General features: G+C 38.4%; 1 protein-coding gene across 5 annotated transcripts in view; it reads right to left on the bottom strand.

The window, feature by feature from the left end:
- Positions 1–1,429: 1,429 nt before the first annotated feature.
- Positions 1,430–25,391, bottom strand: part of DOP1B (DOP1 leucine zipper like protein B) — a 50,955-nt gene continuing 26,993 nt past the window's right edge. For all 5 annotated transcript variants that reach the window (XM_090122319.1, XM_090122313.1, XM_090122328.1 and 2 more), the window contains 22 exons: positions 24,892–25,044; positions 23,843–23,943; positions 22,966–23,156; positions 19,935–21,525; positions 19,159–19,270; positions 18,380–18,568; positions 17,572–17,697; positions 16,537–16,671; positions 15,844–15,899; positions 14,876–14,980; positions 14,726–14,792; positions 13,345–13,486; positions 12,863–12,945; positions 12,532–12,641; positions 7,914–8,060; positions 7,407–7,468; positions 6,373–6,501; positions 6,124–6,260; positions 5,725–5,780; positions 5,154–5,303; positions 4,547–4,676; positions 1,430–4,006 (listed from right to left, as the gene is read on the bottom strand). In XM_090122319.1, coding sequence (XP_089978445.1) covers positions 3,746–4,006; positions 4,547–4,676; positions 5,154–5,303; positions 5,725–5,780; positions 6,124–6,260; positions 6,373–6,501; positions 7,407–7,468; positions 7,914–8,060; positions 12,532–12,641; positions 12,863–12,945; positions 13,345–13,486; positions 14,726–14,792; positions 14,876–14,980; positions 15,844–15,899; positions 16,537–16,671; positions 17,572–17,697; positions 18,380–18,568; positions 19,159–19,270; positions 19,935–21,525; positions 22,966–23,156; positions 23,843–23,943; positions 24,892–25,044 — 4,233 coding nt within the window. In that variant the 3' untranslated portion in view covers positions 1,430–3,745. The remainder of the gene's footprint in view (positions 4,007–4,546; positions 4,677–5,153; positions 5,304–5,724; positions 5,781–6,123; positions 6,261–6,372; positions 6,502–7,406; positions 7,469–7,913; positions 8,061–12,531; positions 12,642–12,862; positions 12,946–13,344; positions 13,487–14,725; positions 14,793–14,875; positions 14,981–15,843; positions 15,900–16,536; positions 16,672–17,571; positions 17,698–18,379; positions 18,569–19,158; positions 19,271–19,934; positions 21,526–22,965; positions 23,157–23,842; positions 23,944–24,891; positions 25,045–25,391) is intronic.

Genomic DNA, 25,391 nt, shown 5'->3' with positions numbered 1-25,391 from the left:
GGCCTAGTCTGCTGGGCACTCACCTCTGCCATGAGCTCCTCCTGAAGCTCTGCTGCTGAGTGCCAGGAGACAACCAGCACTAAGAAAATCGGGGAGTTGCTTTGGGACAGTAATTGCAAATCATAGAGGTGTTCTGTTACTGCCAAACCTGAAGATCTTTATTTGACTAAGCAGGTACTCAACAGGCATTGAGTACTTTAGTATTAGTAAATTAGTACTATTTGTACTATGCTACAATATTTCCCAGAATACATGCAACGTATTGCAAGCATTTTCAAAATATAACCAAATATTACTTGCTCGTGAGGTGTGAGATACACTGCATAACTTTACAAGTGATGCACAAAGACTCAGAGGAAAGGGTGAAATATGAAAATAACTTACTCATCAGGGTCATTGAAACCATACTTCTCTGGCATTAGAACTTCAAGCAGAATTGAATGTTCACTTCCCCCCAAATGAAAAGGCAGGACTTTCAGGGCTTTTGCCCAGAACATACGAAAGTATCAGTATGAACTTCAGAAGTCTCTGGTAAAGGGACTTCATGCAACAGGAAGGGGATAAGACAGGGGAGATGGTGCAGCCTTGTCCAATGGGGATGTATGGGCAGGCACACAGTCACGGCTGCGGGGATCCAGATGAGGTCTGGAGTTCTGCACAGAAGCCTTCATGCATTGAGATTTGAGAGCTTTTACAGAATCAGAGAAAAAGACAATCCATCAGCAGTAGTCTAAAAATGAGAATTGCAGCTGAAAGGTATTTCAAAAATAACATTTAATGTTATTATTAGAATTACATTCAAATGTAGCATTGAATACAATTAGCCATTATTTAATGTTCCGTATTTAAAGTTCTGCTGTTCTTTGGCAGTTATCTTGGTTGCACCAACTATATTTTTCTTCCCTTCAGGAAAAGGAAACCTCTGTGAATATTTAAATACTTTTCCTTCTATGTATCATGCACTGTTGCTATGCTGTCTCAAAGCTGAAGTATGAAAAAGAGAAAACTAAGCTTGAAAACAAGCAAAAACTACGTCACACAGCAAAGGCATTTTCTCTCCAGCTGTTGCTACTGAGTTTGAAGCGAAAGTTCATCAGATGTATCTACAGTGAGGTTATACTGCTTTGATAGTACAACCCTCTTCCTTCACATGGATTTAAATGCAGTACTGTAAGAATTAAAATGGCTAAAGTTAGTCCCATGTAGAAAAGGAATAAAGTTATGCTGTTAGTGATACTTTTAAGCATATTCAGTGGCAAGTCTCTGCCATCCAAGTAAGACTAATTCAATTGAGCCCACTCTTTTGTTCAGAACCCTTTTTATAATGATAAAAGATGTGCAGGCCACTTACAGCAGCAATCTGCAGAATCACAGAGCAAAGGCAAGAGTATACACAGAAGGCAAGAGAGAAGCAAGTGCTGTTTTTGTAAAAGGTAAGATCATATTAGGGTTCCAAGCAGCTCAGTCACAGATTCAATTTTTAATATTTACCGCCACATCCTGGGCGGTGGGATGGTGATGTTTGATCTCACGCACATCTGAAGCCCTGACAGATAGAATGGGACATTCATTCCCTTCCAAAGGGAAGGATGATAAAACCCTCCCTTTAAGTTAGTGCTTTATCACCTTTTGTTAGCGAGTAAACTAAGTGAAGACACAGGTTTAGAGCTTAGTAGAAAGTAAAGCAAAAGGCTTAGTAGCAGAAAGTTGTCCTAGATTGTTAACAGCAATTCAATAGCATCTCATGATTTTAAAAGAATTCCCTAAGCATGGAATGCAACCACCCACCAGAAAGCCCAAAGTCAAACTACCAAGTCATCCTGAGTATTAGCAATATTATTAAAAAGAAAATCCTTGAGTTTATGCAAGCAATTAACAAAATTATTTAAAAATATCCTGTTCCAATTTTCAAGCGATGCTTAAAAAGGAATATTTTTCATTTGTGCTTATTCCAACAGCATGAGATTGTTAATAAATTATATTAATACAAATAATTGACATCCCTAGTACTACACAATATCACACCTCATTCTATTGCTTTCCTTAACAGATTCACAGAAACTTTAAATTTAGCACAAGTCTATCATATTACCTTCATATAGCATTACAGTATTATAGTTGTAAAGCATGTTGCTTAGCATTTATAATCCAAAGATGGATTCATACATCTGTAGGTAAAAAACACTGCCAAGTAACCTTCCATATTTCTTGTGTGAGTTTTGAAAAAAAATAAATAAAAATCCCTGATCTCACAACCTAACAGCATTAAACAATACATTTGGCATGTCCTTTATTATCTTTTTTTTTTTTTTTTTTTAATTAGGAAAACCCACCAATAATGAAGAAGTCCAATATCAAGCACATTTACCTCGGTTGAGATGTTTCAAATAGCACAAGTACCAGTCTGGAGCTTTATCTTATAAATCCATTTCTGTAGAGGCAACGTTGTTTAAATAAAGAAGCAGACAAAGCTTTTCATCATGAAAACTATGATAAACTTCCCTTCCAAACAAATCAGCATTGCAAATCCAGTCAGAAAACCCAATAAATACCAAAACCTCAATGGAGTCCACCTCCTCATGGAAAAAGCGTTCATCTAAGCTTTTTGATGTACATGTGGCTATGGTGGTATTTATCCACTAACTGTCAGAAGTGTCCTTCAGACAAGCAGCTTCACTGTATGGTAGTACAACTAATCACTGTCTCTTCCAGGCCCGAATGGTGGAAGTGGTGCAGATCCAAAAGAAGCTGCACCTTGAACATTATCATAGTCATGGCACTGTGAATGACATCCCTCCCTCCTATAATACGTAGGAACAGCCAAATATATTTATTTGTATAAAAAGTGTTTCTTAAAAAATGAATTTTCCTTTGAATTAGGCTCTGGGTTTACAGTAATTTATATTTTTACAGGATTATCTTCATTTAACTGTATTTCATAAGTCGCAAGGTGATCTTAGCCATTGAAAGAACGAAGTTCTTTCATTTAAGAACTGAATTAGAATATTCTTTAATTAGTCAGCTAATTAAAATCAAAAGCCCTCAAAGTAGTGCAAATTATAAAATGTTACTGCATAGGTTGGTCATTTGTGCATGTACATGTTTTTTTATTTAGGAATCACTAATCCTGAAGAACGCTCTTATAATACAAAGCTGAAATTACAAACATGGTAAGTCTGCAGTTCTTTGCGTAATAAGGCTTATAAAATAGATCTGTTTGAAATTTAAATTATCTGTTTACAAGTTGCTAAGTTTTAGGATCAGTTAAAGGAAGAAGAAATAGAAGGGGGTTTTAACTTCAAGACATGGCTTTTCGCCAAACCGATTGTACACTGACATGCAATATTAGCTTTTTCTCAAATTTACTTTCAGATCACAGTTCCAAAAGTAGTGTAAAATACTTACTTGAGAAATTACTGGATAAATGGTACAGTTGCTACTTTCACCAAGTTAAAAATCTTCTACCATTATTTACAAATCTCTTTAATCCTTCACAAGGAAAAAAAGTAAAAGAATACAGTAACAATGGTAAATTACCACTAAGCTGTACATTCTCCTTTCTGCCTCCCCATAACACAAAGAATCCTGCTTTTTATCACCCCTGGGAAGCTTGAATTATTGAAGTACATCCCATAAGAGCTGGAAGAAAACCTAAAATGTAGTTTCAAAATGGGAAAAAATAAGAATTGCAGTAATGTTTTCTCTTTTTTTGACCACATAACCACGTAAGTGTCTGATATGCAGCCTAACTTTCCATGTTTTCAAGGAAGTCACATTCAACACTCTCTTCAAGCTGTTGCAAGATCTTTATGCCATTGCCACCAACGTAGTCCACAGAGAGAGATGCAGAAGTATGTGAATTCTGGGCCTCACTCCCTTTTGTCGTAAATGCACAACACAGTGTCTTGAAGAAGGGCATAAGCTGGGTAATGCTAGATATAGTGCGGAAGTTCAAAAGAGGAAATTTGTGCCTTTTGGAAATTCCCTCATCAGTGTTGTTTCTTTCCTGTAAACATGCAAACCAAGATTTACTTACTGCATTAAGACACTATTAAATATGGCTCCTTTGAAGCCTGTATTATACACTTGGTTTTATACTGAGAGGTCCACAGCCTACAATTCCATCACAGTATGAATTGTACAGATAGTATACTGAGTTATTTCTATAATCAGATTTGAGCTTCTGTTAAATGAAAGTCCCACAATTTCAGAACACTGGAAATTTGGACAAGTCTTCAGAAGCAGGCATCAGAAAGCTGCAGAATGCAGAGGTACCCAATAAATACTAATGCATTCTTCTGTAAGTACTAATACTAAACCTTAATGACAATTTAAAATGCTCTTATGGTAAAGTTCCTGCCACTCCACATGCAAAAGAAAACTGACGTGTTCAAGATACATTTGTGAAAGAAGGCAGATAATTTTTTAAACCCTTTGGAATCTTAACATCTAAAAACCTCTCGCCTAACTTACAATCCTACCACTAGTTTAGAAAAGTAAGTTAAAGGCTTAAAAAAGAAAAATAAGTCAAGCACTCTTTCTTTACCCCATATTTCATCTTTAGCAGATCCATGATTCGTATTATGTGTGGTCTACATTCCTGATGATTTTCTACCAGATGAGAAGTCACAGTAGATGACTCTGTGTCCACCTCTGGGACAAATGCCCATTTATACCTGAAACAAAAGGATTACATTGCTGAGAAGACAGGAAAAAAATTCCCTGTTTGGATCAGACAGAGTTAGCAAAGCACTGTTTTGTTCACAGAAAGAGCTGTCATAACTATAAAGTTTTGCTATTACCAGAGCTAAACTTAGCGAACAAGGAAGTTACTACTTCAGTACTATATCACTGCTTAAATGCAACTGCCTCCAAAAAATTCCCAAGTGTGGCAAAGGGAAAACAAAGAACAGTCCTTCTTTCTCTTCTCCCTATTTTTCCATGTAAGATAACCTTCAAATAAAGTGAAATCTTCCTACACTGACAAGACCGAATTGCCTTTCTAAATATCCCAAATTATTTTTGTTCTAGAATCAAAGTCTGCACTTGTGAAAAGAACAAACAGTGCAATTAACTCTAGGATATATCTGGAATTACATTGAAGGACAAGTACAGAAACAACCTGGAGAACAGTAAGCAACTAAAGGACTTACATTTGGAACAACTGCATCCTATCAGGTGGAAATGAAAGCGCTGTGTCTAAAAACTTGCAAGCAGATAAGTACAAAGACAGCTCATTCTGCTGGATGTCAGTTCCACTGCCATCACCTGAGACTTTCTGTTTGCTTAACTTGCTGTTGCTTCTGCGGTCGTAAAAATTGAGAAGTACACAATTAAACATAAATCCACTAAGTGTTTTCCATTCAGCAAAAGGGAAATGTACACATTTACACAAATGTGCACTTGCACCTGTGCACAAAAGTCTTATTTTTATTCTGTATTAACACTGAGATTCATATAAAAGGCTGTACGTGGAAAGATATATCTAAAGTATTTAGAAAAAAGTCACTTAAAATATTCAATATTCAAACACTGACTTTTCTATTCTTGTATGCAACTGTTAAGTACCAGCTTTTTGTTAGTATTTCACCTGCTTAAAAAGTACTGATTTACCAATTTCAGAAGTACACAAGTGGAAAAAAAAAGGCAGATATAGAACAAGCACAATTGCTAACAGCTTTCACAGGTTTTACAGGCTTTCATCAGGTAAATGCTAATTCTTACTTTGATGGTTCATCTTCCTCAGTTAATTCTTCTTCCAGTTGTAGAAACGTCTGAATCTTGAAATAAATAAATTTATGGAAATGCTGAATCATTCATACAACAACTCAATCATAAAAAGATACACTTCACATAGTAGTGTAAGTAGTATAAGAACCCACAGACTCTTAGTTTACTCTTATGACTTGAAACAAGTTAACAAATTGTAAAAGAAAGCACATTATCAACAACAGTAACACTGATCAGAAAGGTATTTCCTAATGCCAATGTTACTTCTTTTTCCAAATTATCAAACTAGTGCAGACCTAGGAAAACATTTCCTTCCATCCAGGGATGGATCTGTGAGGGAGGTGAAATGCAAAGAATGCAAGAAACTAATTCTAAGTTACAATCATTCCTTACCAATTCAGTTACCATAATTGGCCACAGGGAGGTTAGATGCTGAGGAGAAATCCTTAGCAATAGAACTCTGAAAAGGAGGAACATCTGTGCGGCAACTAAAGAAGTCTGCCCAACACGGAGGTTCTCAGTCAGCCGTTCTGAAATAAATCATGTGAGAAAGGAATGTTGTACTTCCATTTTTTTTTTTTTTTTTAAATTTTAATGTTTACGTACGTATTAGAGCTGAATGAAAAAGACCACAAATCTTACCTTGTATTAAGGGAAGATAGAGATGATACTGATCAATTTCTCCACTGAAGACAGCGAAAGCTTGCCGCTTTAACAACATTGCTTTTTGTTCAAAACTTGGATAGAGTTTTAAGGCGCTGCTCTGCATATCTGTAACACATAGAAGAATTGCTTCTTATCTGCCATATAATGACTAGTGACTTGAGATGAAAATAATTTCTGTATCCTGAGATCTTTGAGAAATAACTACTCTCTTTATGACTACAGATTGGAATAATATGTTGGTGTTGATCCTGATCTACTCAAACTAGGAAGAGAATTATACAAAGCATACACTGCAGCTGTCCAGTATTTTAAAGCCCTGTCTCTAAAATGCACAGATCTCCTTCTCATTTCAGACTCTTAAAACCATGGCTGAGGGATTTCAAGACGTTTAATTCTTACCGAGAAAAAATTAAAATGGTAAGTTTAAAAACATACAATGTTAAAAAAATGCATTAAAATTTGCATTGTAAGCCTTCAACTGTTCTTTTAAAAGATTTTAACAAGAGACAAAAGCTGCTTTATCTTTCAAAGCTCCAGGCAAATGCTAGGGTCCTATCCATCTTCTCCAATGACTTTTCTTCTGTATTGTCTTCAAGCCTGAATTAGAGATCAAAGCACGCTGCTCAAAGGCTTGCTGTACTGGTGCACCATATTCCTGCAGCTCTGTGTGAGTATACAGATGCATGCAAAGTTAACTGGAATCTCCTTGTTTTCTCACAGGCAACAGTGCTATGGTCACCTTTCAGCAACTTAAAATAATGGCCAAATATGCTTGCAGCAGGCCAATGCTAGCATTTCTGGAGTAAATATTTTTAAGTTAACGTTACCGAAATACAGTCTGAACTTAGAACAGTTTTTAGTGGAGAATAAAGTTGGTCACATAATCAATTCTGCAGATGCAGCATTGCCTGCATTTTATTGACACATTAGACACCAAACAGCTCAGAAGCAAATTTAAATTTAAAATCTAAAATTAATGCAGAAATAAGTTATCAGTAGCTAATACTTACTCATCAAGTCTTTAAACATAGTTTTCTCATGTGTTAAAAGGTGATCAATAATGGATCTCCAACTGGATAAGACATAGAAGGAATTGGATAAGTAAAAGATCAACAATATAAAGGACATGACAGATAACCAGAGAAAGCCTTGGTGTAGACTCACATAGAAAGATTTTGGACAAACATTTCATACTAGTCAACAGTTTCCAACATGTATTCACTATGCAGAACCTTATCCAATTTACACATACTGAAATTTAGGTCCTTCAACTCCATTATATGCCATTTACAAACACTAATGGCAGTTGTTAGCAAGACAGAAGTTTATTCTTCTGCGCCATAAAGATAACTTAAGTATCTATGATGCATTTAGTTGAGTTCGTTGGGATCCATTTTTAATGTTACTACATTCTGTGAGCAAGTACTATAGAGAACATACAGTATTAGCCCATCCTTTAAGTCTTTCTTTGCAAATCATCAGATAAAATCTTGGAGTGCTACTATGTCATGTCTTACTGAGTGCATGAAGTGTCCATCTGGAAAAAAGCTGGATCCATATACAACTCAAGAACTTCTTTTTTCCACGCTCGCTTGGTATAGGCATATCCACTCAATGAGCTGAGCAACTGAGAACCAGCACGGAAACTAGGAATGTTGTAGGTACTGGGATAAGAGGAAAAATAATGATAAATATCAATCTTTTAAAAAGTTACATTTGTGTATCTGGAAAATTAACTGTTTTCTGCAGAACTTCTAATCAAATTATCTCAGTAACAGTAAAGGCTGTGTTTACATCAGCTCATTAATTCAGAGCAGGCACAGATTAGTTGATCAAAGCAGTTTCTGCAGAAGTTCCTCACATTTCCAGAGTACCTTGCTTGGGGAGGTATTTTCTGATTAGACATATCATGGCACTGCCCACCTCTAATACAGGTGTGGTTCAAATCTTCCCCAAAAGAAAGTTCACAAACTGGTCAACAGGCTCTGCAAGGTACAGTAGGGAAGGAGTGCTGGGCTCAAGCCTAAAGTGGTAGGAGCAAGAAAAAGGGACCCTTGATGAACTGATGCTTGTCAAATAGCTTCCTGGAAATCCTGGGTACGGCAGCTGTTCTGACCATTATTCAGCACAGGTTTCAGAGGTTTGAGTGGTGGCACTCAGACTAACAGGAATACATTTTTGGATGGAAAGAGATGCTGTCAAATGTTCTCTCGTGAGCTGGCACCACACCTTCTAAAAAGATTTTGGCAGCCCCCTTGTCTTCAAGAAAGAAGCTATGGCTTTTTTTTTTTTGGAACCCTGCAACTCAGCTCCTGCCAGCTGAGGAAGAACAGAGGCATTAAAGAAAGTCTTAGTCCAGCTGCTGAGCAACACATAAGAGTGATGGGAAAATCATCTAGCCCTTCTACAGGCCTGACAAGGGCTCCATATTCTTATCCAGTGAACATCTCACTATAGTTATGGCTACACAGATCACAGGGACTGAATGGCCTTGCCAGGCTGACAGTGGAAAACCATCAAGTAATATCTGTAGGCATCTCAGCAACTCATCAGAATTCCGATGTCTTTTGAACCATCAGTTTCAGATCAAATGGAATGGTACTATCTTCTTTGCGAAGAAAAATGAAAAACAAACAAAAAAATCAAGCTTAATCTTCACATGCAGATCATAGAATGGCTTGGATTGGAAGGGACCTCAAGGATCGTCAAGTTCCAACACCCAACTGCAGACAAGGCTGCCAACTGCTAGATCAAATGCTAGGTCAGATTGTGCAGGGCCCATCGAAACTGGTCTTAAACATCTCCAGGGACATGGCATCCACAACCTCTCTGGGCAACTGTTCCAGCACCTCACCACTCTCTCAGTAAAAATTTCCCCAACATCTAAACTGAATTTCCCCTCCTTTAATTTAAAACCATCACTATCCTATCACTATCTACCATCATAAGAAGTTTATTTCCCTCATGTTTATAAAATCCCTTTATATACTGGAAGGCCACAATGAAGTTTCCCCACAACCTTCTCTTTTCCAGGCTGAACAAGTCCAGTTACTTCAGCTTATCTTCACAGGAGAGATGTTCCAGCCCTTGGATCATCTTCATGGCCCTCCTCTGGACCCTCTCCGAAAGCTCCATATCTTTCTTGTGTTGGGGGCCCCAGACTTGTACACAGCATTCCAGGGAATTCAAGGGAAGAGTAGAGAGAGACAATCACCTCCCTTGCCCTTGCAGAAGTTGCTATTACCCCCTGCGCTAGTTTACAAGGACATCCTAATAGCAGTGGAGCAGAGATAAGCAGTTTGCCTTATAGCAAGCTCAGCATGACAGCACAATGCTGCCATTCCCAGGAACAGTTTCCGTGGTGGCTATATACAGGATTTTCTTTAGGTGTTGCAAATAGCAAAGGTACATGATCCACTTGTGCAACAGTATATGCCTGGGGTCAACAAGAATGGCATGCATTTCATACATCAAGAATCTGAATGACTTGCTGATAGGTTAAATACATTGGAAAAATAACAAATAAATTAATAGAGAAGAGCTTCCTAAAATTTCTATGCTTCACTCTGATTCATTTCCCTGGAGCATGGAAAAATCTTCATACCTGCTGCATTCTCAGGCTTGCTGGCTTCACTTCCTCACTTCCTAGTAACACTCAACCCATCACCCCTTTTACGCATGTGTGGTTATTCTGCTTGCATCTTTGCTGATCCTTCATACTCTTTTTTTTGCTCTTTACTGCATACTTCCTAGTGGTTTTGACTGCAACCTAAATAACACTTGAGACAGTCTCCTCTCCCCTCCTTGAACTGTGGCTGTGATCTATCCCACACTTCAGTGTATACTGGCCTACTTCGGAAAATGTAGAAGCCAAAAAGTAGCGGATAGGAGGAGGGGAAGCCTGACAATAGCTACAGCAGCAGCAGCTGTCCAGTGTTTGTTGGAGAAGAAGTACGCAAGAGAAGGCTGCTTTTTGCCAGTTGGCAGAGAGCTGCTAGAAGAAGGAAGTTCATTTGAATTTTAAGAGATTTGTGAATAGCACTCGGAGTTTAGGGAAAAGGGAAGCATGAAGAAGACAGATGAAACAGGACCGACTTATAAGACCCTAGAACATGGAAATTAAATCTCCCCACGAAGACAATGTTCTCCTTTCCCTCCTTTTGCTCCTATGGGGACAAAAAAAGTTACACTGGGATGTAACTTCCCTAGAATGGAAACAGGTGAGAGAACAAACAGTACTAGGCATCTTTCCCTGTGGGCAAAGTCTACACAGTGTCTATACATTTACAAATATTGGCCAACACTGCCTAAATAGCACAACATCCTGTGAGAACACAGAGAACAGGAAAGGTCCTTAAAATCTCTGTCTCTTGCCCTACCTCACCCTCCTATAACCTTGCACGCATAAATGGGCTCTGTTGTTTGACCAAGCATCAGCCATGAAAGAGTGCTGGGGATCAGCACTTGGCAGCAAGCAAAGCTGCTACTTCCAGTCAGATGTGGAGCAGCCACAGTCAGGGAACATAGTTCACTGGCATTCCTGCAAAGGCTGTCATCATTCTCCGCTCTTAAGAGCCTCCTGCTCACAAGCCTTTGCCAGTCTGGTACCATGCAAGCAAGCATCATGCAGATCCCTTTCCACTACTGCCTCTGGTATTTTCCTCCCTTTGCAGTAGCCTCTGAGTGCTCCAAAATAATTCTCTGGAGTACATACTGCACCACAGCAGCACAGGAACTAGATCTGTTGCATCTCCCTCTTCAGAAGACACTGCAGACAAGAAAAAAGGAAACCTAATCAGCCTGAGAGCCTGTGAAAGAAACACAGTGGTCTATTATCTGTGGCCTCCCACCCCTGAACCTCCAGCTTTTCTCAAGGAGGCAAGGATAAGGCTTTCGAGCACAGAGAAGGACTTCTGTCAGCATGTGCTCTAAGTGTGCTCCAGGCCATACCCCAGCCCATCCAGGATGAAAAATGACCTAGGCCTGCATCTTTCAGGGGATGCATACAGCACTATGGCTGTTCTCTACCCACAGCCAGTGCTCAGAAAGCCTCCTGACACAGAATTCTGCTGGATAAGGTTAGGACATGCCAAGGGTTCAGAGCTCTGTTGCAGCAATGACATGACAGCATGTGTGACATTAGTGCCTCTGGATGCTACTTGCATGATGACCCTCAGACTTGAGTTGAAATGGGCCGCGAGCTTGGCAGTGAGCTGTGACTTGAAGATTTCCTCTAGCTGTCTACAGAGAGTGCATATGTCTGCTAGGCTATTCCTTATCTCCAGATGCTGTCCTGGTCCTCATTCAGACTACCAACAGATGTTTAGACACTTCACCAGAGGCACTGTTTTTGTTGCTCTTCCTCCTCAAGGGGCAGAAAAGGTAGGTGTCAGATTGGTAGAAATTAAGAAGCAATGATAATAAATGACAATAAAAGCATGTTTTCACCAACAGAGAAAAGCAACTGGGCAGACAAAGTAGGAAAGGGTTACAGGTAAGAAGAACAAAAGGATGAGGAAACAACAGCAGCAAAACAAGTAGTTGCAGTGAAGAGCTGAGGGATCATAGTGGATGGCAAATAGAAGAGCAGGATTATCTGATTGGCAAGAACTGCTTCAGGATGTCCCAGGTTTGACAGCCTTCCACTGGCAAGTGTGGTACATATACGCTAGATCTCCTCATGGCAGTGCTGTCAGGAATTAGTAAGCCCTATTGAGTCACTTCGCAGAGGACTTTCTGTCAGTTTCCTCCAAAAGGAATTTAGTTCAAGCACCAAAACTGCTTTGAGAACTCTCTGCTTTTCATAAATGGAGAGAAATCATGGGATTCACTTCAAAACTAAACTACTGCTCTAGCCAAATTGCTGATGTAAAGACAGCCATCAAGTATTACCCTGAATTTTAATTCATTAGAGCAATGGTAAGAACAGCAGTCTCTGAGTACAGGAGTTTTACAGGTCTTGTAACAGAAACGTTCACTTGTTAGTGAGACTGAGAATTTTCTAGAGCAAAAGATCAACTTTATGATACTTTATCAACTATTAAGTACCCCCTGAGAAGGAAAAAAAAGCAGAAGTCTGTAACATGGTCAAAATTAAACTTCAGAAAAAATCAGATATACAGAGAGAGAAGTCACCTGTGGTTGCGCAGATAAGGAAATACATAATATAGCAAACGGGAAATCAATGGCACAGCTTTTTCTTTCTCATCACTTCGGTAAACCATGTCCAAAAGAGAAGCAAGAACCTTAAAAATAAAATTAATATCTCATTAAACCTACAGCAGTTGATCTGACAAAGGGGAAAAGCACACTGTTTCAAGATAGGACGTGAATGTGTGTGGGATGCCTCACTAAGATCTAAACCCCCACACACTCTACCAGAAAAACCTGATGTATTCCTCTGCTCAATAATATCAATAAATAACTATAGATGAGAACAGCAATTGCAATGCAGGATCCTACTTACTTCTGCAAGGAGTGAAAGAGCTTGGACACTGTATATTGAAGGGGCAGAAGCAGAAACCATTGATGATGGTGCCACTGAAGTATCTACAGGAGGCAAAATCATATAGTTTTCACTTCAGACAAGACATGTTTAAATTTTGCTGTTGACCCATTTTCTTCCCAAACAGAATTGTTATTCACATGTTGGTATTACAAAGAAATGCTTCTGGGCATCTCACCAGTAGCATACTTCATGCTTTGTGTTATTCTGTCCCATGTATTGAATGCACCTAAAATAAATTTTCCTCTGTATTACACACAATGTATAGTATTTACTAAATCCACTTAGGCTGGCGTTGCTATTGGAAGACAATGCATATTTTTACTTTTACTTTTCATCTGTATTACTTCCTTCTCAAGCAGACTACACACTAATACATTGCATTCTTTATTGATTTAAGCAGAAGAGAGAGAACAGCGGAAAGTCAGACAAAACCACATTACCATTCACATCTTCAGTGTTGAACTCATCTGGCAAAATCTGAGGCTGAGCTTTCACTTCTAAGTTCCGGCTCAGCCAACTAGTCTGTTCCAAAGAAGAACCAGCAACATTCCCTACAGCCTCCAAGATTTTTTGGGTCACTTCCTATAAAATAAGATGTCAATCTGGCATTAGATAAAACTTACTGTCACTTGTGAAATCCTATGAAGTTCTTTTAACATGAAACTAAAATCAATAGTAGGCACTTTTAACTCTTAGAAACATATATACTTCTATGATATATTTATCTATCTGTGCTCTCAATATACATTACTGCTCACTTCAAATAAGACAAGAAGATGGGAAGCAAGAAGAAAACCTGCAGTTAGATTACCATGGAGGTTATAGTAATTAATTTCCACAGAAATCACTAATACAGTATCTATCTGCTCAGCATCAGTCCTGACATACTTTATATATCCAATGTCAACTGTCAAAAGACACGATCTGAATTGTTCAGTCCCTCAGGAATGACATACCAGTGCCTGTGTTGAGACCTAGTAGTGTCTTCGTTTCAAATTTGGAAAGCATTTAGTGAGCCTGAGATCTATTCTATGGAAATTCATCTGTCCATATCAGTCTTTCTACTAGGGGTAAAATAAGTATCAAACTATATGTATATTTTAGCACATTTCATTCCAAGCAAAAATGAAAAGCTGGTCACACTTTAAGTAAATCTTAAGTATCCAAATTAAAACAGAGATCATTTGTGCAGAGACTGCAAGATGTCATTTTGCTGGTCAGTCTCTGAAGCAGATATACACAGAAGTGTTGGGACACAGAATTCCCATAACCATAATAGTCTCACCTCATGGGAAGTGTTAGGTTGGCTCAGAGCCAAAACTACACTTATGTGGGTAGTGCTTACATTGTTCTAGTGAAATCACAATCAGTAGAGAAAGAATACTGCTCTGCTTCATTCCTTCTTTACATAAAAGGTTATTGACATTGCAAAATTTAGCTATGTCCTTCAAGGACAATTATGCCACTAATTTTCTAGACAGTTTTGAGATTTTGATATTTTACACACGTGATACGAACTCATGACAGTCAAATTTCTGTTACGATTTCAACTCTGAGAAAAATCATACAATTACCCAAGGAATCTAGCTTTGAATAGTCCATAGTTGCTGTGATTTCATACTTTTTTTGAGAAAATTTGGTTAGAGACATTCTGTGCAACGTCTCATATTTCAGTCTCCTGTATTTAAGTACATCTAAGTCACCATGTGTAAATGTGCACTCATCCATTCCAAAGTACAGATTAGGCCATCTCCACTTTTACTCAGATGTACATGCCAAATAAACAAACTAGAAGAAAAGTTATACATATATAGACTGTACCTGCAAGTCTTTCTGGTCTTTTTTGTTTTCTAGAGTAGGTGTCCTGGTCACAAAGTCATTCAGGGTACTGTGGGAAAATCAATTCACTCCAAGTTAGCAATTGGATAGGTCTACTCAGTGCATCTATAAACCTTCTCTCTTATGCAGTACCTGAGAAGCAGAAAGTGTCCGGGAGGAGCCAAATTCAACTGTACAGACTCCTTCAGAAGTCCTAACAAGGACTGGAAGTTCTCCTGCAAGGCTGCAACAGGCAATCTGTCAAAAAACAAAAAAACAAAAAACAAAAAAACAATAACAAACACACCCAAGCCTGAAGTTAAGAGTTAAAGCAACAAACAAACAAAAAAGTGCAACTTGGTGTTCTAGAAGCTTGTATCAATGTTATAAAAAGCAAGATCTGAAGGACTATCTGACCCAACAACATGGAATAAATATCTGGTGGCACAGCCTGTCTGCCTACATCAGTAAGGGCTAGCAGCAAGTGCAGTATGCCAGATCAGTAAAAGGAATGGTTCTTCAGGGGAAAGGAAAAGATTAGAGCTTAGCTGACCAATCCACTGCCTGCCAGTTCACTCGATCTCCATAGCTTATTGCATACAGTATCACGTGCAGTCTGATATATCCCAAAGCATCCATATGAGAAAAGCCAATATGCAAGGAAACACTTTGATTCAAGAAACATTTCCAATCACCTGTCTGACCCACTATGTGTCCAGTACGGACTGCATCCACAGCAATTTCATTGTGCCTTTCTCAAAATGAAGGAAAATGTAGAAGTTTGCTATCCTGTCATATGGAAACACATACTGATAAGGAGACAGATTGTAACACCTTATGAAAATGTCTTGCTAATGAAATATCTGATCTATATTGCTCTGTTCATATGCAATGAGATTTTCAAGTGACATTAGCAACATATCACTGGAAAACAATCTAAGCCCCATTATTTTGTGCCTACTTAACAGTGAAGTGCCAATAACAATTCCCTACCTAAAAGTGTTCTGTGACTTTACAACAAGAAGATCAAAGTTGAGAGCAAAAACAGTAATGTTAACTGTTATCCTGTTACTCTGAGTAATATTCAAACAGAAAATAATCTTTCACAATGACTGAATTACCTCTGAATGAAAGCATAACTGAACTGCAACATCGGGATATCTACAAGAGAGGATTTCTGAAAAATAAAAGAAAAAAATTCATTATTTGCCCTCAGAAAAACAGAAAGTTCTAGCTGCTGGGTACCTGTATTCAGTGGAAAACACATCACTTCTAAGAAGCAGCTTGTACTCGAACAACTGAGCAACTATGATACAACTGTCTATACAGGAGTGCAAGGGATTTCAGAGCTGCAACAGAGGACTCTAGTTCAGAATCAGTGACATTACTTCTGAATATCCCCTAGAGTTTTTCAGAGCTGTAAGAACTCCTACGATGGTATACATGATAGCTTTCAAGGAAGCCAGCATTGCTAAGAGGAAAACAGCAGGAACAGTATAAAAGTACTTCTAACTGCTCAGATAAGGGTAAAGAAATAGAAATATGTCACTAAGCAGTATATCTGTGGCATCTTTATGATACTTGGAATCATCTTCAATATCAGAGGACCCACGATAACTTTTCTTGCAAAATTTTCTAAAGAATCTACTTAAACTGATAGTTTAAAGAAAAGCAAATTCTGGAAAGCATAACTTGTTCAGGAAACTTTGCACTTTAAAAGAAGAAGTAACTTTTCTTCTAATAATATCTAAAGATACATGCTATTCTAGATCTATCCCAACACATTAAGAAAATGAAATTATCTTCCTGGTTACCTCTTCACCCTTGATTTGTGATGGCTTCTTGACCACTTCTTTGACTAGATGTAAGATAGTATCAGTTTTCATTGTGTTAAGTGCACATATTAAGTCCACTAGAATGAGCTGGGATGCACTAGCCACTGGAAGTATCTGACCAAACAAAAAACACATCTGTCAGATCATTATACCAAGCAAACCTTGAAGTTGATGAGCAGTTTTCAGTGGGACTACTCATGTATAAATACACAAAACTTAAATCAGATAAATTACGTCAACCATGCAACCATTTGCCACATTCAGATTTGTTTCAAAACCTTCCTGAAAACAATTATGTGCAGGGTTCTGCAGTTCTGTCTTATGAACCAGATGCAGTGGTATAGCCCTGGGGAAGAGTGGCTGGAAAGCTGCCTGGCAGAAAAGGACCTGGAGGTGCTGGTCGATGCTCAGCTGAACAGGAGCCAGCAGTGTGCTCAGGTTGACCAAGAAGGCCAATGGTGTCCTAGCTTGCATCAGAAATAAGTGTGGTCAGCAGGACCAGTGATAGAACTAAGTCAGGTTGATGGTTAGACCTGATGATCTCAAAGGTCTTTTTCAACCTAGATGACTCTATGACAGCATGTCCAAATTAAATCAGAAAAGGTCAGTCTTCTGTTCAGAATATATGCATAGTTCCAGAGAACTCTATCTCTAAACTTTCTCTGAAGATAGAGCAGATAAAGTAAAACTGGCAATATGTAATCACTAAGATTACAATCCAGTATTGAATTTTAAAAAATGGCTACTACCGTCAGACTTAACTTGCCATGTGGTCCTTCTAATCTGATTACTTAATTAGGTTTAACTGTAGCCCTGATGCTTTGTGGAATTGCATATAAACAAAAATACTTTAGATTTATCTTTGTCATATGTAAACAACAGAAAAAAACCAAGAAAACAAAAAAATTTAAAAAAAATACCCAAATCAATCTATAAACAAGACCAGAACTAATCATATAAATGTAGCATTTGCCTTTACATTGGAAACCTAAGGGTTCCTTTATTCAGTTTTACCTTTATTTTACTTTGATTCCTGTGAGGTTTCTTGCTATTCCATACTGCTGCAACTGCTGTCATCAACTGGATTCCAAGTTGCGCTGTCAATGGATTCAGGAAGTCCAGTATTTTAGTTCTTAATGTCTGTAGAGGGAGAAAAAAAACCACCAAGTATGCTAGACTTTGCAAGGTAAAGGCTAATTCTCAGTCTGTAAAATATTTGTCCATTTCCAAAGATGTTAAAAAAAAAAAAAAACATGATAACAAAATACTCTCCTTATGTATTTGGCAATCAGGCTAGTTTTAATAAGTTAGTTGTGTCCTTCCTGCAGAAGGGAGGCAGATATTTTAGAAAACAGATGTTTTCTAAATAGAAATAGAAAAACTAACTTCTTATGGTGCTGTATACTTTTTTTCTCCTACTGATTTTTTTTTACTACTACAGTTTATCAATAACTATAGAAAAAGGAAAAAGCCTAGCATTTTTATTTCCTCAGATACATGCTCTACTGCCTGTGGAAAGTGCAGACAATTCAGGCTCTACGGCAGTTAGCAGTAGAAGCTCACAGAAAAAAAATAAAACAAAACAAACATTAAACAGGTCAAGAATGAATCCAGATGAGCAGAAGGAACAGAGAAAGACATACTTTTGTAAGAAAGTACTGTGAAAGTTCATAGCTTTTAAGATTTCTTCAGAAACTCTTTATGTCCCAGTATCATTCTGGAAATGGCAAAGCTATTTCTATGAACTCTATCTAAAAAACACTGGTGAGAGATGAAATGATAAGAATGATGAGATATACAGTAGTTCAAAAAGAACTCCTACTTTGGTTGCTTTAAAGTAGACTGAGGAAGAGCCTTTTGTAGTTCCAAAGAAGTCGGTTGGTCGTTTCTGAGAGTCTTCCCTCTTTATAACATTCCAAAGAAGGGACATGGTATTAATAATACGAGGCAACTCTTCCAAAATGGCATTCCTAGCATTTCTCAAGTTTGCAGGTTCAGCTAGACAGGATGACTAGGAAAGCAAAAATATGAAGATTAAAATACATTATACTGTGCACTACAGTGACTTCTTCCATGCTGTAATTAGGAGTCTTTTATAATGACAACTTCACAAATACGCTTCTATTTCTGAATTATACTGCTGTTGTTAACAGTATTTAATTGGCTGCTGAATGTTTTTGTGCACATTCATCTAAGAAATTGTTAGAATTATATCCTTTTCTGCCTTATGTTGCAGGAACAAAAATTTAGGGGACATACTGGAAAGCAGTATTTCCAGTATTTATCAACTGGAAGGAAAATAGAAGACTTGGTTAATGACAGAGCAACTATAGACAAGCTACATAGGACTAGTATATACATGACTAAGATCATCACAATCAACTTTCCTCTTCAAGTAAAAGAAAATCAACTCCCTCTTTCCTTACACATTTACATAGTTCACTTCTTTTGATGATCAGGCTTCCCTAAGGTTACTTGTCTTTCACAAGCTTGCCTTTACTACTTAAATTCACCTCAGAATGAAAAAGGGATGCATACTCTGACAAACTAATATGAAGGTGTCAAGCAAGTGGTAGGAAATGGCAGGCATTAAGCAGTTACCTTTTTAGTTTGATTAGGGTGATCCAGAAGGCAAAAGTGACCAATAGTTGTCAGACCTTCCAAAAGGGTTAGTGGGTAATCAGGTGTAACATTCTCTCTTTTAGAGGTTAAGCTTTTGGAGGAAAAAAAAAAAGAAAAAAGCAAAAAAAAAGCTCAACAGTCCAAGTGGTACTCCATGATGAAAAATTCCAACAGAGATCTATTACCATTCAGTAAAGGAACATCGCAAAAGAATATCGGAATGACCAGACAGACAGTAATTATCAGAACAGAGGACTCACAAACTATGCTTGGACAACCCCATTTACCTGTCTAAATCTTTTAGAATATTATTCCCCACCTCAACGTAAATCTTTAGGGTTCAGTTCTTTTTCCCTGTTCCTTTTAATTACTGTCTATTCTGAACAGTATCACAGTATCCTACTTCTGCAGGGTCTCTCTCTCTCCAATTAATTCTCTAAAATCCTGAATCTTGTCAGAATGGAGACCTTGCTTTGTACTTGGATAGTAAGCAGTATCACAGATGCTGGTCATTCTCACTGCTGGTCCTCTTTCCTCTCTTCATTCAATTGCTGTAAGCCCTACGTTAACAGAACTGCATCCACCTCATCTAGACTTGAGGGTCAGATGTCTGTATATGCAGCAGGGTTTAAGGATCAAAAGATCAAACTCTGTGAGTTACAATGCTAAGTAAGTAACCATGCACTAGTCTGTAGTGAAGGGGACTTAAAAAAAAAAAGTTTCAGCATAACAAAGCCCACACTGCAGACTCTTACCTTGCAGATGTTTTTACAGATATCTTCACAGCTTCACTTTCGTACTGTTTGACAAGCTCATCCAGGTTTTTACAAATCTGTACAACAAATGGTGCCACAGTCCAACCTAAAGACTTCCCAAAATAAGGCAGGGAACACGTGACTAAGCTTACCCAGGTAGGATGCATCCCATAACCATACTCTGGTTGTAAACCTCTAACAACAGCAGAGACAAATAATCCCTGTGAAGTTATTGGGTGTGGATAGACATACTGCATTGCACCAATAGCCTGCTGGAAATTAAGAGCCTGCTGCCATTCCCTGGAAAGATCTGGCTGATTCTCCTGCTCCTCTGGACTCTGTCCAAGATGGTGCTCCAAGACAATCAATACTTGCAAGAGCTTCAGCAACTCAATCTGGAGCGGGTGTTCGCTCCATATTTGATCATGTCCAAAATTGATTAGGCTCTCTTCAAAAAGATCTTCTTCCGGAACGTTATTAACTCCACCTACCATCAGCAGTTCATACCGTTTCTGACTTGTGTACATAGATGCAGACAAGGAAAGAAGAACAAACTCCTGAATTTTGCATCTTCCTAGCAAATTCCGTATGAATTCTACATTCTTATTCTCTGCTGCTTTTGCCATGGTAGCCAGTTGGGTCATCATTCTAATCAAGACTTCCACACTTTTTACCTGGACATCTCTGTTGCCAAGCACATCTCTGTGTGTAACCTTCAAGTAGCATGGATAATACGAACGCAGAAAACTGAGGCAGAGATAAGTGAGCAGTTCTATTAGGAGAGAATGGGGACACATGGTTGGGGACTGAGTCTGAAGCTTGCCATAAAAACTCTGCCCTACAAGAGCTTCCTGGTGACGAGCTAAGAGATTGTAAATAAGATTCAAATGTGCAGTGGAGCTGGTATCCATGCTAGTACTAGCTACAGCTTCAACAAATTCTTTAGGGTTTGTTTTAAGCACTGCCTCCAGAACAGAAAAAGCATACAGTACCCTCTTGGAATCATAGGGTTGCAAATATAACAGCATATGTTTGAACAGAGCCTCAGCCATCTCCTGTTTTTCCTTCTGCTGTTTGAGCAACCTAGAGTTTGTAATTTCCTGGAGCTCCAAGTCCACCTCTTCATCACTTGACAGAGATTCTGACGCTTGAGTCCTTTCAGAGTCAGCACGCACAAGGTTTAGTGCTACACTGGATTTGGAGCTTTCAGGAAGGAACGCTTGGTTCGTGTTCTCTTTGCCATCAGCTGCACTGTCCTCATTGCTCATTTCTTGCAGCTCCAGAGAAGGAGAAAAAGAAGATGTATTTTCACTGTCATGCCCTGTGCTGGTGTCTGCTGATTCTGTGTGTTCGCTATTATCTTGGTCACCATCTGCCTCATGCGAAGTTACAGGATTACAAGAGGCATCATTCTCAGACTGCTCAGTTTTTAACTCCAGCTTCTCTGGATCTTTTTCCACTTCTGCCCAAATTGCTTCTCTATCCACAGCAGTAAACTGACTCAATGGGAGGTTTTCCTCAGAATTGCTTTCAGAGACACAAGATTCTTTCCAGGAGACCTTTTTCTTGGAAAGCCAATCATGTATATCTTCTGGAAAATAAATAAATTAAAAAAATATAATGGATCATTACACACAACATTCTCTATACTGAGTAAATTGTAAGAAAAAATAAAAGATTTTAAAAAGCTACTCTCCTCTGCTATTAACTGTAATGAACAGAGCTAAAAAAAAAAAAGATTTTGCTATTTGACGCAATTTTTTTTTTTTTTTTTTAAGTGGTAGAGCAATACTAAGCTACTCTAAGCACAAGGCAAGAGGATCACAGCACTAAGCATGTGTTGTTTTTCTTATGCTATCATGCTTGAGATGTGGAAATATTTTTTATGCTTTCTGAGCATAAAATATTTGTTGAGATTAAGAAGGAAATGAGAATAAAGAGCTGAAGTTTTCCTTGATTACATGCTGTGAAACAAGGAAAGAATATATTAGCTCGGTGTTTCTACAGCATCTTCTAAACAAGTTTCTTTGGATTCTGTGTCTGCCATCTAATTACTAATCAGGACAAAAATAATTATACAAACAGATAGCTAGGCTAACAGAATGAGGAAGACAGGTGACACAGAAGTTTATTTTCAAAAAAAAAAATATTGGACACTTCTATGCAGCATTCTTGATCTACTCCAGGGAAAAAACACCTTGGTTACTTGGGCCAAATGATGCAGGGCATCTCATAGCCACATTGTTTCCAGAAATCCCAAACCTAAATAGGCTGCCAGCCTTCACAGGATTCTGCACCTGGAGCAAATCCTGAGTTCATACCTAGATATATTCAAGTCCTCCACAGCTACTCCCTAGAGGTCTCTGTCACATGTACTGTTTGTTCCACATTTGCCACACAGTCATGTGCAGTTCATAATGTTTCTCATTATAGATCTTAAAATGATTGCCAAGTTAAACTAAAAAAACCAAACAAAAACTCCAAACAAGCAAACAAACCAAAAAACATATACTGATTGAAGAAAGAAATCCGATACTGAGGATGCACGGTCTGCTGGGACGAGGCTTGGCAGAGAGAATAAGATTTGCCTGTCCATCCCACTTACTGGAACAGCTCCTGGACTGACATAGTCACTAAACTGCTCCTGGATTTCATTTGGTTGCAAACCTAGTTTTGCTCGTGAAGGGATCCTGTAAACAGTGAACACACATGCAGTGTGGATCATTTAGGAATGGTGATGAGAAGTGTGGGACAAGATCCCAGAGCAAAGCAAGAAGCAATCCAAACCAATAGTGCAGGTGCAACTACTGTAACAGAAATTGTCATTAGTCCTCAAATTAGCATGACTTACTCCTGAATTCTGCTTTAGGCATCACCAGGGGTACATGGATGAGGAAGAATCTACGGAACTGAGGCAAGATAACCCAGTGCAACAGGATGCCATCACAGTCCAGAGACCACCTTCTGCAGGCGTTCAGAAGTATGTTATGCTATGTCAGTACTTAAAGTTTCAGTCCAAGAACAGTTTTACCTGTTGAATTTTTCTGTTTGATGTAGTGGATGGACGTGCGTTGTGTCTTTGGATGAAGCAACAGCAGCAGGACTGGTTCAAGAATTCGTGCAACATCATTAAGTGAAAGAGCACGGATCAGCCAGCCCTGTGCTGCAGCACCAATTGCACCATCTGAACAATTGAGACTGTCCAGTACCACAAACAGAGACCTAAATAGAGAAATCAGAACTAATAAGTACAACCAAAATGTCTGGAAAAGTTAATGCAAACAACAAAGTAGTTGTGTGGAAGACTTAGCACATGTTCATGTAAGCATCAGCCAATAGCTCATCTCTGCGAACAACAGTTTGATCATGCATATTTTCTTGAGTTGAGGTCAACTACACATGCATTTGTTGAAGCAAGGCCAAACATGCATTCACACTGTAGAAGAACAACATACTATGAAAAGTTTTTTGACACACATATTTAGGAAAACTCTTAATATTTTTCTCTCCATTTTCTACAAAGGTTGTTGTCGCATAAATATTGAGTCTTTCTAAGCAAAAGGATTTTTTTTTCATCTGTGTGTGCATGTGCACACTGGTTCCATTTTCTTTGAGAAAACAAAAAACATAATTCACTCTAAGTGAAAAAGTGCCTGCTATGCAGAAATTTGTCAGCCAGTTATCTTTCATAGAAGAAGCTCCTACTATTTTTACAACAGCTTCCTTTACACCAGAACATAAAGTTGCTCTTCAGCGCACCATGCAACGAGTGCAAGCAGGAGTGCAAGGAGTCTGAAGGGTTTTCATTTGCTCACATGGCCCTACAGAACTCTCTCCTATCCCAGAAAAAAATAGCAGAATAAAGCATAATATAAACATAAATATAAGCAAGTGGAAATGGAAAATACCTATCAAAGGACCGATTGTGAGAAGACACTCTGCTGCCTTGGATCTCTCTCGTCAGATGCCACATGACAGAGAATCGGAACAGTGCTTCCAGCCTTGTTCCCTTTGCAAGGAAACAAGACACGAACATTATTTTTTGCAGTATTTATCTCTGAATAAAGTTTTAGTGATTTTTTAAACCTCTAGCAGAACAATAATTGTTACACAGATGACTACTAATCCTTCTCAGGTATTTTGAGAGTACTTTTATGCAGTAGACTAAACCAAAATGCCAAATATCCATGAATGCACAACCAAACCTTGACAGCCACAAAGATGCACCAATACACCAAAAATATAGTTCAGGACTTAAGTGTATTATAAAGATTTACTCCTGGTTTGATGTTAGGGAGGTCTGAAAGTTGGATGACAAATGGAAAAGACACTGCTGTATCAGATACTGTTTACTATTGGTGATTTTGTTTGAAAAGCTTTAACATATTTCCAAACTTTTAAGTTTCCAAATTGCAAGTAGAAAGATACAAAAACAATGCTGGAGAATGAAAAAGGCTGTTGTAAACTTTGTTGTGCAAGACATTTCTCACAAACAAACACTAAATCATTACAGAACTGTTTTGCCATTAAACCAGGTAGGTAAAGTAATTAAGAACTGGCTTTGTTTAAATGCAGCTTACTTAATAAGAGAACTAAATACTAAGGTAGACACGGGGTCAATATTATGCTGGCATGCACTTACAAAGTAATAGAATGTTGGACTGAGAGTCAATTGTGGGGCTAGGTCATTTTAGAAATAACGACAAACACTGCAAGTTTTGAGATGCTAAATTATTTGGGCCAAAACTAAGGATGTTCCAGCACTGACTGATACAGCTTGTATTCAGGGATTAAACAGTAGTCCCAAGGAATTGCAGTGGAGTGGACAGAGGGTCTGTGGAGAGACAGAGGGACCATGGAAGCAAAGACAATGGGGTGGGAGGGAACTGGATGCAGTTTGGGAAGCACTGGAAGAACTCTACAGTGACAAACAGGCTTCAGTGAATACAAAACCTACTTTATCATGATCCAAAAGTGCATGGCATATAATATCTTCACAGATATTTGCTGATGGTGCCAGGCAATGCAACCTATAGAATAGTTCCACACAGGCAATATGATGTTCTCGTGTCTCTTTGTTCAGCTGATTCCAGAGCACGCAGGCTACTCTCTAGGGTACAGTAACAACAATAAATAAAATAAAATGAATAGGCAATAAGAATGTCATTTCTTCACCGACTTCAAAGCTTTCTATTGCATAAAAGCATTCTGTTGCTGAAAGATATTTCCAAATCATCTTAGTTTAGTAAAGAGCAAGAATTCAGGTCAGACACTCAGACCTAAAGGAATATACTTTCCAACTCTGTTATTAGAGGGTAGGTAATTCAAGTAGATGTGCACCAGAGTTCAGGAAAGCACTTCTGCTTCTATTTTCTGGGTCAAAACACACACACACATCAGGCATAGCAGCTGGAAGTGCAGTAATGAACAGTAAGAGCTTGGAATGAACTCTCATAC

Source organism: Phasianus colchicus, chromosome 1, assembly GCF_987193195.1.
Source record: "Phasianus colchicus chromosome 1, bPhaCol1.hap1.1, whole genome shotgun sequence".
Taxonomy (NCBI): Eukaryota; Metazoa; Chordata; class Aves; order Galliformes; family Phasianidae; genus Phasianus; species Phasianus colchicus.
Note: the sequence above shows the minus strand (reverse complement) of the source record. Positions and strands in the feature narration are given on the sequence as shown.